We start from the raw sequence: 15,208 nt of genomic DNA on the forward strand, positions 1-15,208 counted from the left end.
AGACGGCTATAAAATACGCTAGTAACTTTGGATATTTTGCATATTAATTATGCATATTTGGGAGCTAAATGGGCCAAATGGGCCAAATCGTGGGCTGACCGACCCATTCATGGGCCGACCCAAATGGGCCGGCCCATGCCCAGGTCTAATTATACCTATTATTGTTACGAATGCATTACAGCCAAGAGTTCGCGTAAATTGCATAAATTATGAAAGCCACATACCCACTAAATTTTGCCCTAAAATGGGTCGAATGGGTCGAATGGGCCGAATGGGCCGGCCCATGGGTTCTGCCCAGGTCTACTACCTACGCCCGTTACAGGTCAAATCACAAGAATAACGGGCGCAAACACGCTCATACCACCTAGATTGCTTCGGCCGACTCCATGCGTTCCCACCTTTTCTCCTCCTTTTTGATTCGATCCCAATATTCATCGGACTCCACCGGTGGGCACTCTGTGACTAAGTCCGGGTCAGGTTCAATAAGCGAAAGCTCAGCGTAATTGGCTGTAGGTTCCGCGTCGCGAAAATTGCCCTCGGATTGTAGTGGGTGGGACCCCAGGGACACCAGGTTTTCGGGCACAAGTTTATCGTCTTTGACATGTACATACCTGGCATCTAGCAGTTGATACCTTGCAGCCCACACAAGTGGCTCCTTGATTTGTGCATGTTGAAAATCGTTTTTAATTCTTTCCGCTTCGGCACTGGCGCCTAGAGGAACACCCAGCGCCGCAAGTAAGTCGGCGGAGATGCCACCTCGGGCGCCAAAGGTGCTTTTGCTTTGGCTAAAGGTCACAGTATCCGCTAGTTCGTACAGTCCTGTCAAGTACCAAATTTTCGGGCTGGTGATCCGTGTCTTGAGGCTGGGGTTGGCTACAACCAACCACCTCTTGAGGGTTTCCTTGCAGGTCTCCCTTGCCAAAACCCTCTCTTCAAGGAACCCTCGGGGACTGCGCCGCAAGTTAGCTGAATATCCGAGCACTCGGGTGGTTGGGAGAGGCCACATACTCCCGTAGTTCAATCTTACGCCCTGTTTTTGCGTATACGAACATCGAGTTGGACTTGGAGAAGGAAAATCCCAGCGAGGCAAGATCGAGCGCGTTGATTTCAGGCGAGATCTTTACCGACGGGTCTGTCACGAAGAGCTGGTTCTTAATCCCGAAGACATGTGCGGACTTTTCAAGTTCATCGGCCCTATGATTTTACAAGTAAGCCAAATATCAGATAAGAAAGGGAGTGGCTAGTACTCAAGAACCTCACCAGCCGAATACCACAGGGAATCATCAGTCGCTTTGGAATAGTGCCCAAAGCACAGGTGGCCAAGACATAGCTGGGCGGGCTTCTTCCCGAACCCGTAGAGGAAATAGTGTTTCTCGTTGTTCCTGGGCATGTTATTTGACCAGATCTTGTCCGTGTTTTAGTGCCACCTCCCAATGGCCTTGAGTGTTCTTCTGCCTCCTTATATGGAACCTCCAAAAGAATAGTGCGGCTTAGCGGGAGATTGACATATCCCTGATAGTGTCAGGCGATCGTTGTCGGGTTAGATCATGATCACCAGTCAGAACAATTGCTCATCAAAACTAGAGTACCACGCCACTGGGGAAAGTTGGTGAACTGGGACAGCGCGGCTAGATTCGGTTTCCAGGCGCCTGTCCTGTGGATTCCACGGAAAGCAAGTGGGCGGTGCCTCCATTTTCAGGTAACAGCCACAATCATTCGAGCGTGTACCAAAATATCCGTGAGTCTGGACTCAGAATTCAGTAGACAAAATGGGATTGGCGGTTTGACAGCCAAGTCTCATCGAACCACACTGTAAGGCAGTGTTCGACTTAATGACGTGCGTTGAAGGAGCTTGTTCACGCTACGTGATAATCTAGCTTACATCAGTATGTGTATAGCATACTTATGAATATGTAGAGCACGCATACTGTTCGAGAACATGAATGATAATTAGGCGCACTCACCCTGGGACTGCGCGGCTTACCATGCCTGAGAAATCGTGATGCAATCGAAATCGCGATGCGTCCGTCAGTACTGAAAGCGGTCTGAACCTGTCGAAGCTTTTATGGTTCGTGCTGGTCATCTGACAAGGGCGCTGGCGGCCTAGAACGGTGGCTGTACGGTCAGGAGGTGTCCCTCAGGATTTGTTGGCGATCCAGGATGTCTGTAACAGATCAGGCCTTGTGGTCTTGCGCATGCTCGAGTTGATCCATGGGGATGGACGGTCTCCCAATAGGCCAGACCCGATAAGTAAGTTCGGGGCTGTACAGGACTGTGCACTATTAGGAAGGTGCGAAGGACCGCTGTGCGACCCTGATAAGAATCGAACCTCTCGCCTGCAACCCGAGCAAGCGTCCTCTTGCCTGCATTTGCATCGCTACGACAGTAGTTCATAAAGTCATACAAGTCTTGATTCCTTCAACTTCCTCGTACAACACATTCACTACCACCTCTCGAAGCCTATTCCTAGTGACAATGGACTTTATGGAGATCTGTGAAGTGTTTGGGGGATCCATACTTCCAGACGAGTATCGTGGTAGCTATGAGGATGCCGACCGTTCCATTTCGGCTCTTGAGCAAGAGGTTATCGCAAAACCGTGTTCAATAACTCAGAAAGCAAGAGCAACGCTTCTCCGGGCCATTTACTACACGATCTCGGGAGATTTTGCAAAGGCTCGTCAACATGTCCAAAAGCTTATAGCCATGCGACACGAAGGGCTCGACCGGATCTGGATGCTGCGTGGGCGGATGTACGAATTCTATGCTGCCATGCTGCAGCATCGCCCAACAGCTATTGCATTTGCGATGATCCCTGGGGATCCATATGAAAGGTTGTGGAAGGACGATTCTCATTTGAAGGCTCTGTACGCACAGGCCAAAGAGGCTGGACGAGCCATATGTGCTGCCGAATCTACAACATTGGTCGAGAGGCTAGAACAGGCCGTGATTCTGGACATATGGTCTTTCCTGGATACTTTGCACTTTTCCTACCTTGTTCACCGTGATTTTACACCACTTGTTACTGCGGAGTCTCTACCACAGGGTCAGGAAGGGAACCTGAGTTTCCTGAATTTTCCAGTTCCATATTTGTCTGGTACCATAGCAAGCGACATGAGTCATTCAAGGAATTCAACTTTCCAGAATCTCCTGCAGAGAATGTCGAACGATATCGAATGGGCGAAGGGAGCCTCAAATGATCACCCAGCTTTTACCCACCTCGAAGCCGAATATGAAAATGCCCTGGACTATGCGGGCATGGGCCTGTGCAAAATAAATGAAGGAGATCGCATATTGTCCCCCTCGTACACGAGCCCAATAGCGTTCAACTTGATGTGTGAGTTGCGCGACAACGGGTGGGAGAATATGGCGTGGGATGCATTAGAGTCAACCTTTTTGCTGGAGGATAATGAAGAGACGCAGAGGCGCTATGAAGAAGCCCGTTTTTATATGGAGGCTGCCTGTGCCCCAAGGGGTCAAGCCGCTGTCTACCTCCGCAAGGGCTGTGTGAATCACGCAGAAGGGATCCGATCTAAGGCGGGGCCTGACTGCGCCCAGTTCGTACAGGCTGAGGAAAATTTCACAACAGCGCTCAGGCTCTTTGTCAAGGACACCTTTAACCAACAGCTGGTGACCTGTCATCTCGCTCTGCTTAGTTGTAGCCGTGGAAGGCGTGCATACGCTATGGAGACAGCGAGACGCCTAGGGACCGAGCTGCACGAAGCACAAAGCTCCAAGCTCTCCCGCTTCCTTGGGGCATTGATACTTCGATTTGCTCACTTTCAGTTCGCGCAACATAAGAACACTAGCGTGGCTACTGCTTGTTGTGAATGTGCTGCCGTGTACCACGAGGCATTGAACAGTCCTCTAGGTTCTCTTTTTACAGCGGAGGCATTTATTACATTGTTCAGGCAAACACACAACTGGACACTCGCGCAGGCAAAGGTCACGGAGAGCATAAAGCCCTCCGGAATTATACACCGCGCTTTCGCATATATTGACGACATTGTGTCTCATGGATTCGACCTTCACCACCTCCGTGATTCAAGGAATTCACTCCTGCTCGGGTTCGACAAGTTGGTCAAATCTGTCTGTTCGATGACGGGAAATGAGAATCTACGTTCTCAGTGGGAAGAAGTACGCCGGGGCTTTCAACCGAATGATCCCCCAAGGAGTCCCCCTGATTTCATGGAATTTGTACCTTTGGGTGACGAGGCAAGGCATCATCTCAACGACCCACAACTTGGGTCTCTTGAATCCGAGATGGCCTACTTCAGGCAAACATATGAGGCGCAAAATAAGTTTATCGCCAGTTATTGTCAAGCTATTGAAGGTTCCTTCGAGGCAATCGGAAGAGGAGATATGGACGCCGCTGATGGCCAACTTAAAGCATTTGTCTCCACTTGCGATTCAGAGAGCACTCTCAGGCTAAGGGATGTGCTCGCCCAGAAGATTCCTATACTAGGACAACTTGGTTGGGTAGATGACATGAGACAGGCCCTCCCAGGCTTCCTCTCCGATTGGTTCGTTAGAGGTGGGGTAGAGGACATTCGTCTGGTCTGCGATCGCAAAGGAGTCCCTAGTGATGTTCGGGAACACGCGATAAAAGTTTGCACGGATACTGCCGAACAGGATATATCTATGTGCTTCATGGCCCAGGCTTGGGATAAGGGACCTAGGATACTGCGGAATATCGCCACCGTGCTCCCTGGCTTTTTCGATAAATTAAGGACACAGCCAAAGCCAGACACCTGGCAACTGCTCACCTTCATTGGTGCTTTGTATGAGCGGGATATGGAGCTCCACAAAGCGATCGATAATTACCTAGACAGTCTACACCAGGTTGAAAATCTGAGATCTATGATTCCAAACCCCGACGACCGACGCAGGGCTTACTCGACGCTACACACTGCAGAGTTATTTTGCGGGCTCGCTCGAACGTCATTCGCGCTGTCCCAGCGGACTGGGGCGAAAAGTCCACAAGAGTGCCGTCTACCTGCCTCTTCTTGGCTAGATCAAACGCTCATCTTTCTCGAGCAAGGACGGGCAAGAACTTTACTCGATATACTACAGGCACATGATTCTGCAGGCGTGGAGAGCCTTCAAGCATGGATGGAAGAGGCAACTCGAAATCGCCTGCTGTCAACATTGGTCCATTCACAGTCCGCGCCAGGGGATGAGCGGTCCTTTTCCGAGAGGGCACGCAATGTTGCAAGCAAGCTCGAGATTCCTGCGGATATATTCGATCCAGTTGAAGAAGCTCTTAAGGGTAGGGACGAGACCACGGCACAGATTTTCAAGAACACCATGTTTCGCCCAGATATAAGCGCTCTTCTTAGCTCAATTCCTCCGGGCGCGATCGTCATAGAAGTTGGCATTTGTATGAGTGGCATGATTGCCCTGTGCATCTCATCGTCAGGCATCCGATCAGTGCACCAGTCTGACATCGGAACATACGCACTACGCAGACTGGTTGTCAGATATCTTGGAAAGATATTAGCCTTTCAAAAGGACCCAACGCCCTCTGAGGCGGACAACCTGAAGGCGGGTCTTAATGATATCGCGGCTAGGATATCTACCCATCTGATTGAACCTTTTGCTGAACATCTTCGTGGCAGTGATACTGTCATCTTTGTACCTACTTCATATCTGAACGTATTTCCTCTTGGTGCATTGATGCTGGACGGCGAGCCCTTGGTCCTGGCAAAGCCGTTCTACCAGGCACCGAGTTTGGCCGTTCTGCAACGGATTTCTGAAAAAGCAGCCAAATCCCGGCCGGCCACCAGGATTTGCGCGGTAGCAGACTGTGGTGAAGTCAAACCAATAGTTTATGTTGGCCCTGAAGTGGTCTCGGTCTGCAGTTCCTTTGGCGTAGAACCGGTCAAGAGGGACGAGTTCTTGCAATCCATCGAAGCAGCTGAACTCATCCATATCGCATCTCATGGTACTGAAAATTTCTCCTCGCCCTGGGAATCCACAATCCTCGGCGACAGATTTCGTGTCCTCGACATGGCCACAAAAAAATGCAGCGCCTCGTTAGTGGTTTTCAGTTGCTGCCTAAGTGGTAAAGGCCAGATCAGCTCCGGTGATGACCTTGTGGGGTTCGCACATGCTGTACTTCAATCTGGTGCCCAGGCATTCCTTGGGGGCCTATGGAAAGTCTGCGACCAATCAACCATGCTATTGATGCATTTGTTCTACAAGATACTATCGGCACACGGAAACCCCCGTTCAGGTACTGCGATATCCGTGGCAGACGCCTGGCATCAGGCCGTCCGAGCTTTCTACCGGCTAGACGAACAAAGCGCACTGGCACTGATTAATGAACTGGAGAACCTGTGGCGAGCCACCAAGGGCACAAGCGCCAGGCCGGACGGCAATTATGATAAGCTAAAGTATCGGCTGGATGAATTACGGGAGATACTAACGGAAGGAAAAGCGGACTTTACCTCGCCTCCCAATTGGGCTCCATTTGCTCTGGTTGGATGTGGGAGTGTCAAGATTGTGGGGTCAGCTCCAGACGGATAGAAGGATGGAGTCGTCAATGGTGCCGGCAAGGCATGGTGATATGCTACTCTTCTCGGTCACTCTGGCCAGAATCCCAGGTTCGATGGAGAGGGTTCAGCATCGGCACAATCGGAATTCCTCCTCTTGGCTGGAATGAAAGGTCAAGGTTGCAAAAGTGATTACATCCGTCATGTCAGATTGTATATTCTAGGTACATATCGACAGTTCCCCCCATTCTTTAACCCCTCCTTGCTTGCTCATACGTGTAGAGTTGGTTTACAATCTGCGATATCTCTGTAACCTTGTTTATCGTAGCTTCATCCACCCGTGCACAGAATAAGTGCTGTATCTTGTCAGGATGCCACCTCAACCGCTCCACTTTCAAAATAGGAAGTAGTTGAGCCTCCGCATCTAACGAAACACCGTATCGAAGGAATGCTTCAATATCAGCCTGATCCACGTCTCGACAACTTCGAAACGATCCGGCGTCGGTCGGCCAGGGAATTGATGTGCGCGGATTCTTACTCATACGAGAGGCTACCGTTGATATTTTGAGCTCTTCCCAAGCGCGGTTATACTCCTTCCACCGTTTCGCTTTAGCTTCCTCTGCGGCTTTGGCGCGTTGGCGTCTCGCGGCATCTTCGCGTCTGGCTTTCGCTTCACGCTCTTGTTGTTCCTTTCTGAGTGTGTCCTCACGATCCCGTTGCTCCCTTTTGAATCTTTCCTCGCGTTCCCGACGTACTCGCTCGCAATTCCCCTCCCTCTCCTTTTGAGCCTGTTGCTCGTGTTCACGTCTGGCTCGGGGCTCTCTTTCCGATTGCCGTGGCCTCCCTGGGCTCGGGGTTGAGGTGGCTGGCTGTCTATAATATGAGCGGCTACCAAAGCCGTCACGAGGATACCGAGCATATGAAGGCGTGTTCTCATTATAGAACATGTCATTCAACTCCTTCTCCAAACGAGCTCGAGTAGTTCCATCTAGTTGTGTTGGAGAAAATGCCTCGGCACCAGGAAACAAGCGCACGGCCATGTTGTAGATATTAAACCTTCCAATGGGTGCTAAGCTGCTCTCAATACCATATTGACCATCCTTATTGATCCACAAGGGACCCAGATACAGAGGGACGCCGTTCGCGATTAACTTTAGAGTGTCCAAGACGTGAAGCAAACGTCCGTTTACAGTGGCACCGGTCGTATTAGGAGAGCACACTCCCCGTAGGAGGGGACCGCCGCCCATGTTCATGTTTGGAGGCAGTATCCCGAGGCATGGCCCACCAAGCTTGCCCCATGCACCGCATCCACCATCGTACCTAACGTCACGATAGAAGTAAGTCATATGCGTCGGGCGCTGGAATTATACGGATGCAACTGACCAGAAGTTACCAGCGGGCGGATAATACCCCTTCAGATGGAGGTGGATGAGCTGAACTTTGTTCAAGGCAACACCATTGATAATGACATATTTCGGGCTACCGAATGTGTCCAGGTGCCGGTGTAAAGATTGCTGTGTAGCTCCAAAACCGGCCACAAAACCGCTTTGGAACCCTCGTTTGAACCGGGACCACGTCGAGTCAGGCTGGGCATAACGGGTGAAGCTGGACATGGTGAATGATACGGGACTCCGGACAGGCGATGTCTTGGATATGATCACAATGAATCGATGGAGCTTCGTTCATCAAAGTGCTAGCAACTGACGAGCAGCCAGTCCTTATAATTCCATTGTGGCAAAGGACTACGGAGCACGATAGTAGCTATTAAGCAGTGAAAACAAGCCATGGTCACGGGTTCGAACGGGCATGGGGAGGCTTAGCTCTCGTCCCAGTAATTTTTCCGGGCATCGATTGGTTCATATCGCCGGTCTCTACGAATACAGCTTATACCGGCCTTTGGACATTGTCCAGGACGAAGGCGGCTTTTGGCATCGTTATCCTATCGACGTAATGTATGCCATTCAAGGTGATGTTAAAATCAATGCTTCCTCACAGGCATATTGCAGGATAATATATAGGCAGGTAGCTATCCAAGATATCCATTCACCCAGACCCCAGGCACCATACTAGCCATGGTCACACCATGCCTCCAACCTCCTATTCTATCGAGCTCTTCGAGATATACTCCAAACTCCTCGTTGAAATCCCTCGTCATCTGTGCCTCTCTCGACCATGTTTCCGAATCCATCTCCCTGGGCACTGAATCACGAGGAATGGGCACTGACGGGAACCGCCGGCCAGTCATGGGATCCACCAAATTACCTCCGTGGGCGGCCAGAAACGCATTGAATCGTTGGTACTGTATCTCGGGATCCCCCAACGTATCTCTCAACATTACCAGATGAAATCCATCTCTTGTGAGTACAGGGGTTGCGCCATTCATTATGTGTTGGATGCGATGAGTGCGGTAGAATATGCCATGGCCAGATACGCAAATTGCTCAGGCGCGGGCATATGGTTCTCTGACGCAAACATGTAGTAGCGGCGGCTGTGATTGTTGTTGTCGGAGTAGAACATAGCCGTGAAGACAGAAGCATATTTTACGGGATCGAAGCCCGTAGGGTTGGCTGGTGGGACGTTGGTGAAATAGGTGAATATTGCATCTAGGAGCCGGGTGAACAGTGGGGTAGGTTGCTTGGATGCAGTTATCAGAGGGCCCCAGCCTTGCTGCACGGCTGGTTCATTTGCATGTCTGAAGAAGTGTCCGAACGGCATTACTGTTGGGTCCTGGGCAAGTTTATGGAACGAAATTTGTTGGGCAATTCCTGCGGATGAACGGATCATTTATGGTTCTAGGCACTTGAACTTGGTAGAGACATCAGCATAATTGCCATTCATCCGATGATTTACAGACCTAGATCCAGACCGGCCTCAACGGGGTCCAGATGACTGGTCGTGTGCCTTTGAGTAGATGTATCCATGGTACGGATTCCGAGTTAGACTTTACAGGAGCCAGATATCATCGGAAAACAAGAAAGTGTGACAGGAGGCAGCGCGGACCATATACGCGGGGGTGGCGCTAGCATATTCAGGACAGGTGATGGAGTCGTCGATCTTGGGGCAGCTAAGGCGCCTTTGATGGATACCTACCGCCATCCTTCTAACGTAATTCCCGGTCGGTTCGTGAATCCCGGTCAGTTCGTAGACCTCCAAAAAATCCGAACGCGCCAGCCACCACCAACTTCAACCGACCACCATGCCACGAAAAGCGCGTAAAACCAAACAATAATTGATCGAGCAAGAGGGCAGGATCCAATGCGCGATAAATGGTTTAAAAAATAAAAATATTCCCAGTCCTCGTCAAGCTGCATTGATTTATAATCTACTTCCCCAAACCCTATATGATCGGTTGAAGGGACTTCAATCTCAAGCAGAACTCCGCGACCACAGGCATAGGCTATCCCTGCGCCAGGAAGAGGTATTGGTGTCACGAGCTAGAGTCGTTGATACTAACAAGTAGCATTGGACTAGAGAAGAATTCGCTAAAGAACTAATAAACAGTGACCGTCGAGCTTCTTATATGCTTTGCCTGAATGGCAAGCTTGGTAGCAAGCTTGGACCATTGGACTCCGAGCGTGTTGATCAGTATCGAGCATATTGGTCACGTTGGTCATGTTGATCATGTTGATCTTATTAATCCTGTTGATCATGTTGTTGATCATGTTGATCGTGTCCAGTATGTCCGGCTTATCCGGCTCGTCGCAATTCGGGCAATGCTCGAATCAAGACTTCGGGCGTAGCTCGTCACAATCTACTCCTACCCCTACGCCTACTAGTTACCCAGCACCAGCCATTGATCCAATAGATTAGGAACCAAGTCCTGCTATGTCTTGTACTCAGCACCGTGCCAAGTAGGTAGATGGAATAGAGAGACAGAGATGAATAAATGAGAGACTTTGTATGTGCTGCAGAGTAAGTGGTCATATAGTCCAAGGATGCCCCTACGCTCCCGCAGTCCCGCCTACATACACACAAGCCTTAAGGGTCTCAGAGCCAGTCCTGGAAGATGAGGAATCCACAGGACCAGGGAAAAGACAACGCCCAGTGAAGAGACTCTTACCTGGGCGAGTTGGATGGTTAATGTGAATAACAAGTTGGCGGCCAGAAACCCAAAGGAGATAAAGGAGATTAGTTAAACAGACAATGTCCTGAAAGGATACAACACTTTCAGGAAGATAGTTAGGTTTGACGGTCCTGAGTTTACAGTATCTTTAATTGTTAATAAAGAACACTTCTGCAAGGCCCTGATTGATACTGGATATACCTTCTACGCGATAATTTCTGAACAACTTGTCAAGAAGCTTCAACTAGAGCATGAACAGCTCCTGCAGCCAATTGAGATGGAAGACTATAAAGGAGAAAGCAGCAATAACAGCACTATTACCAGCATTGCTCGCTTATCTATTGATATTGATGGCCACTACCAGCCAGCTATATATACTTATATTGCCCCACAGCTAGGTAACGGCACAGACATGATTCTAGGTACACCCTGGATGCAACATCAACAAGCCAACATAGATACTAACGGACCCTGCCTGCAGTTTGTTGATGGCTGTTGTATTGAGATAAACAAGGAACCATCCCCAGTGGCAATCCACCGCGTGAATGCCGCTGCCATTGCAGCCTGGATAAAACGGCAAAAGAAGGGTCACCGCGTACAAATATCTACTGTGAGCCTGAAGGATATTGAAAAAGCATTACAAGATAAAAAGCATACCAACCCCCGAACAAAGCTACCCCTGCACTACCATGAATTTCTACATGTCTTCGACCGCAGCAAAGCCGACCAGCTACCACCACACAGAGAAGGGGCAGATCATCAGATCGAACTCCTTACTAGCCTGGATGGAAAAGAACTCGAGGTCCCCTGGGGACCCTTGTACAGTATGTCCCGTGACAAACTACTAGTACTACAGAAAACCCTCACTGAGCTGCTAGACAAGAATTTTATCCATGTCAGCTACTCATCTGCAGCAGTTCCAGTACTACTTGTAAAGAAGCCAGGTAGTGGTTTATGGTTCTGCACTGATTACCGCGCACTAAATACCATCACAAAGAAGGATTATTATCCCCTGCCCTTGATAAATGAAACTTTGGAACATATCTCTAAGGCTAAGTAGTTTACAAAACTTGATGTCATTGCTGCCTTCCACAAGATCCAGATCTATCCTGGGGATGAATGGAAGACAGCTTTCAGGACTTGTTTTAGGCTATATGAATGGTTGGTCACTCCTTTTGGGTTGGCAAATACCCCAAGTACATTCCAACATTATATCAACTAGACCTTACACAACTTTCTGGATGAATTCGCCTCTACATATTTGGATGATGTGTTGGTCTTTACCAACAGCTCACTAGAGGAACACTGCAGCCATGTACAGCAGGTCCTTAAGAAACTAGGCGAAGCAGGCCTGCAGCTTGACATTGACAAATGTGATTTTGAAGTTAAATCCACCAAGTACCTTGGATTTATCATCAATGCAGAAAAGGGCGTACAGATAGACCCTGAAAAAGTCAAAGCTATCCTTGAATGGCAAACTCCTACATCAGTCAAGGGAGTACGTTCCTTCCTAGGCTTTGCGAACTTCTACTGACGGTTTATACAGAATTTTTCAGACCTGGTACGCCCACTTACCAACCTGACACAGAAAGGCATCAAGTTCCTGTGGACCAAGGAGCATACCTCCCAGTTTGAACAGCTAAAACAGATGTTTGCAACAGCTCCTATCCTTATATAATTTGACCCTGATTAAGAAACAGTCTTCAAAGCTGATGCATCAAACTGGGCTACTGGAGGAGTATTATCACAGTATGACAATAATGGGGCACTACGGCCCTGTGCATACTATTCAAAAAAGAACTCCCCTGCAGAATGCAACTATGAAATCCATGACAAGGAATTGCTGGCGATTATCAATGGCCTGAAGGCTTGGGAATCAGAGCTCATGAGCTTAAAGGACTTCACCATTGTTACAGACCACAAGAACCTACGGTACTTTGCAACAATCAGACGCCTTAATGAACGACAAATGCGCTGGGCGGATATACTTAGTCACTTCAACTTCCACCTTAAATACCGACCAGGCAAGCTAGCAGCTCACCTGGATGCATTATCATGCCGGGAACAGGATAATGCCAGCCGGGGTGGATGACAATTAATTCAAAATACAAGAAAAACAGCTACTAACACTAGATAATATCAAAGAATAGCATCTATCTAGACACGACACAAATCTTGGAGCAACACCGAAGGAGCCGATTGACCAATCAAAGCGCGCGGATATAGTCAACCCTGAAACTGTCACCAAACTCTATCACAACGCCGTCAACCATAATAACCAAGCTGAAGAGAATAAGCCACCTGAGGAACAATGGAAGACAGCCTGGGAGAACGACGAAGTCCTGCAGGAAGCCACCAAGATTATTAAAGAGAATGGACAGAGCTTCCCGGGCAGACTAAGGATACATGTCTCACCCTCTGAATGTTCGATATCATCTGAAGGCGCCCTCCTTTTCCGTTCCCGACGTTGGGTCCCGGCAAGCGAACCTCTAAGAACCCGAATCATGGAAGAATCACATGGATCTAGGTTGACTGGCCATCCCGGGCGAAACAGCCTGTACGCCATGATCACAAGAAACATTTTCTGGCCTGAGATGAGCAAGGATATACCACGGTATGTGGCTAACTGTGATGAATGTGGAGCCAATGCTGTATAGAGAGACTGACAACAAGGCTTGCTCAAGCTATTACCTATACCAGACCAGAAATAGCAGGAGATTGCCATTGACTTTGTGACAAAACTACCAACATCAAACATCTGCGAAGATCTTATGGTGATTGTAGACTGGCTCAGCAAGGGTGTCATCCTAGTACCGTGTAAGAGAACAGACTCAGAAACCATGGCCCAGCTACTAATTACGCACCTTATTGGCCATCATGGGATCCCGAGCGCTATCACGTCTGACCGGGGCACTTAATTTACTAGTGGTGTTTGGGAACACTTCTGCAACTTATTAGGCATCAAAAGACAACTATCAACAGCCTTCCACCCACAAACTGACGGCCAAACAGAGCATATGAATAATGTTATTGAACAGTACCTCCGTCACTTCTGTAACTATGCACAAGACGACTGGGTCCAACGCCTGCCACTTGCCCAGCTGCCTATTAATAGAAGGGACGCAGCAAGTACTGGAGTCAGTCCCTTCTTCCTAGATCATGGATACAATGTCGAACCACTGGAAATTGAACAATTAGAAGGACCTCTATATCCAGATGACCTGACCTGCACTCCTAAGGAACAAGGAGAGCATATTGCTTGGAAGTTGAAGGAAACTCTATATATGGCTATATTAGAACTTGCCACTGCGCAGCGGCATCAGGAAGAATACTCAAACTATTACTGCAATGCTGCCCCGAAGTACAAAGTCAACCAAAAGGTTTGGCTGGATCTCCAGAATATACAAACAGACTGCCCAAGCAAGAAGCTTGACAGTTAACATGCCAAATTCACTGTTACAGAAGTTATAAGCTTACACGCCTATCGCTTAGACACACCCCCAGGGATTCACAATGTTTTCCATACATCATTGCTTCGGCCTGCATCTGAGGACCCTTTCCCGAGCCAAAGTCATACTGACTATCAGCCCCTGGCAGTTCTAGTTGATGGAAACCATGAATGGTTTGTGGAGGAAATAATTGATAAGCGCAAAATGCCACTTGGACGCGGATATTGCAGCAAGGTCCTGGTACGTTGGCTCGGCTACAGGGAACTGACGTGGGAACCGCGAGTGAACTTTGAAGAAGCCGAAGCCCTAGATATCTGGGAACAGCATGTTGCTGCCGGGGAAGTTACGCCCACAGGCCGCCTTGAACGGGAGGGCCGCGGGAGGAAGGGGAGGCTTATGTGACGAGCTGGGTAAGCCGGACATGCTGGACATGATTGACATGATCAACAACATGATCAACAACATGATCAACAGGATTAACAAGATCAATGTGATCAACATGATCAACGTGACTAAAATGCTCGATACTGATCAACACGCCCGGAGTCCAATAGTCCGAGCTTGCTACCAAGCTTGCCATTCAGGCAAAGCATATAAGAAGCTCGACGGTTACTGTTTATTAGTTCTTTAACGAATTCTTCTCTAGCCCAATGCTACTTGTTAGTATCAACGACTCTAGCTCGTGACACAAGTAGTTATTGTCACGGGCGTAGGTAGTATTATTTTCAACTAGCTGTCCTGTATAAACGAGTATCACAAGCTTAGAGAAACAAATAAAAGACAGAAACATGAACCCTCTCTCCTCCCTTTTATCAACTTTTCTGGACATACGTCAACACTTTTGACTTTTCCGTACCTTGGTTCAGACAGATGTAACCTTGTTTAGACCTTTGGTTGAGGGTATTGCCGATAACCAAGACCCAGCCATAGCCTGCGACAGTTATTAACTGGCTATGGAATACCTACTTTTCCCGTGCTCATGTAGGTAGGTTGCAAAAACTACCTTATTCATGTTTTTTTGTCTTATCCTTTTGTAGGACATATTGTCACGAGCTAGAGTCGTTGATACTAACAAGTAGCATTGGACTAGAGAAGAATTCGCTAAAGAACTAATAAACAGTAACCGTCGAGCTTCTTATATGCTTTGCCTGAATGGCAAGCTTGGTAGCAAGCTCGGACCATTGGACTCCGGGCGTGTTGATCAG

The 15,208-nt window shown here is 48.7% G+C and overlaps 5 protein-coding genes across 5 annotated transcripts; 2 read left to right on the top strand and 3 right to left on the bottom strand.

Moving 5' to 3' along the window:
• Nucleotides 1–123: 123 nt before the first annotated feature.
• On the bottom strand, nt 124–2,016 carry BDW70DRAFT_145814 (uncharacterized protein). The gene is made up of 4 exons (XM_073738483.1): nt 1,965–2,016; nt 1,248–1,873; nt 1,009–1,194; nt 124–950 (listed from the first exon to the last, which is right to left on the bottom strand). The coding sequence occupies exons 2-4, from the start codon at nt 1,388–1,390 to the stop codon at nt 365–367; spliced, it is 915 nt and encodes a 304-aa protein (XP_073590646.1). The 5' UTR covers nt 1,391–1,873; nt 1,965–2,016; the 3' UTR covers nt 124–364.
• A 170-nt stretch (nt 2,017–2,186) lies between these two features.
• On the top strand, nt 2,187–6,741 carry BDW70DRAFT_145816 (CHAT domain-containing protein). Its single transcript, XM_073738484.1, has one exon. The coding sequence runs from the start codon at nt 2,476–2,478 to the stop codon at nt 6,523–6,525; it is 4,050 nt and encodes a 1,349-aa protein (XP_073590647.1). The 5' UTR covers nt 2,187–2,475; the 3' UTR covers nt 6,526–6,741.
• Nucleotide 6,742: 1 nt separating this feature from the next.
• BDW70DRAFT_167369 (uncharacterized protein) lies at nt 6,743–7,807 on the bottom strand (the record flags this gene model as incomplete). Its single annotated transcript, XM_073742214.1, has 1 exon — nt 6,743–7,807. The coding sequence occupies exon 1, from the start codon at nt 7,742–7,744 to the stop codon at nt 6,743–6,745; it is 1,002 nt and encodes a 333-aa protein (XP_073590648.1). The 5' UTR covers nt 7,745–7,807.
• Nucleotides 7,808–8,517: 710 nt separating this feature from the next.
• BDW70DRAFT_154642 (uncharacterized protein) lies at nt 8,518–9,206 on the bottom strand (the record flags this gene model as incomplete). The annotated part of the gene is made up of 2 exons (XM_073739897.1): nt 8,518–8,845; nt 8,923–9,206. The coding sequence occupies 2 exons, from the start codon at nt 9,204–9,206 to the stop codon at nt 8,518–8,520; spliced, it is 612 nt and encodes a 203-aa protein (XP_073590649.1).
• Nucleotides 9,207–14,408: 5,202 nt separating this feature from the next.
• BDW70DRAFT_145820 (uncharacterized protein) lies at nt 14,409–14,692 on the top strand. The gene has a single exon (XM_073738485.1). It carries the CDS (start codon nt 14,425–14,427, stop codon nt 14,632–14,634), a length of 210 nt encoding a protein of 69 aa, XP_073590650.1. The 5' UTR covers nt 14,409–14,424; the 3' UTR covers nt 14,635–14,692.
• Nucleotides 14,693–15,208: the final 516 nt, after the last annotated feature.

The sequence above is a fragment of the Aspergillus foveolatus genome, assembly GCF_047715535.1.
Source record: "Aspergillus foveolatus strain CBS 279.81 unplaced genomic scaffold BDW70scaffold_189, whole genome shotgun sequence".
Lineage (NCBI taxonomy): Eukaryota > Fungi > Ascomycota > Eurotiomycetes > Eurotiales > Aspergillaceae > Aspergillus > Aspergillus foveolatus.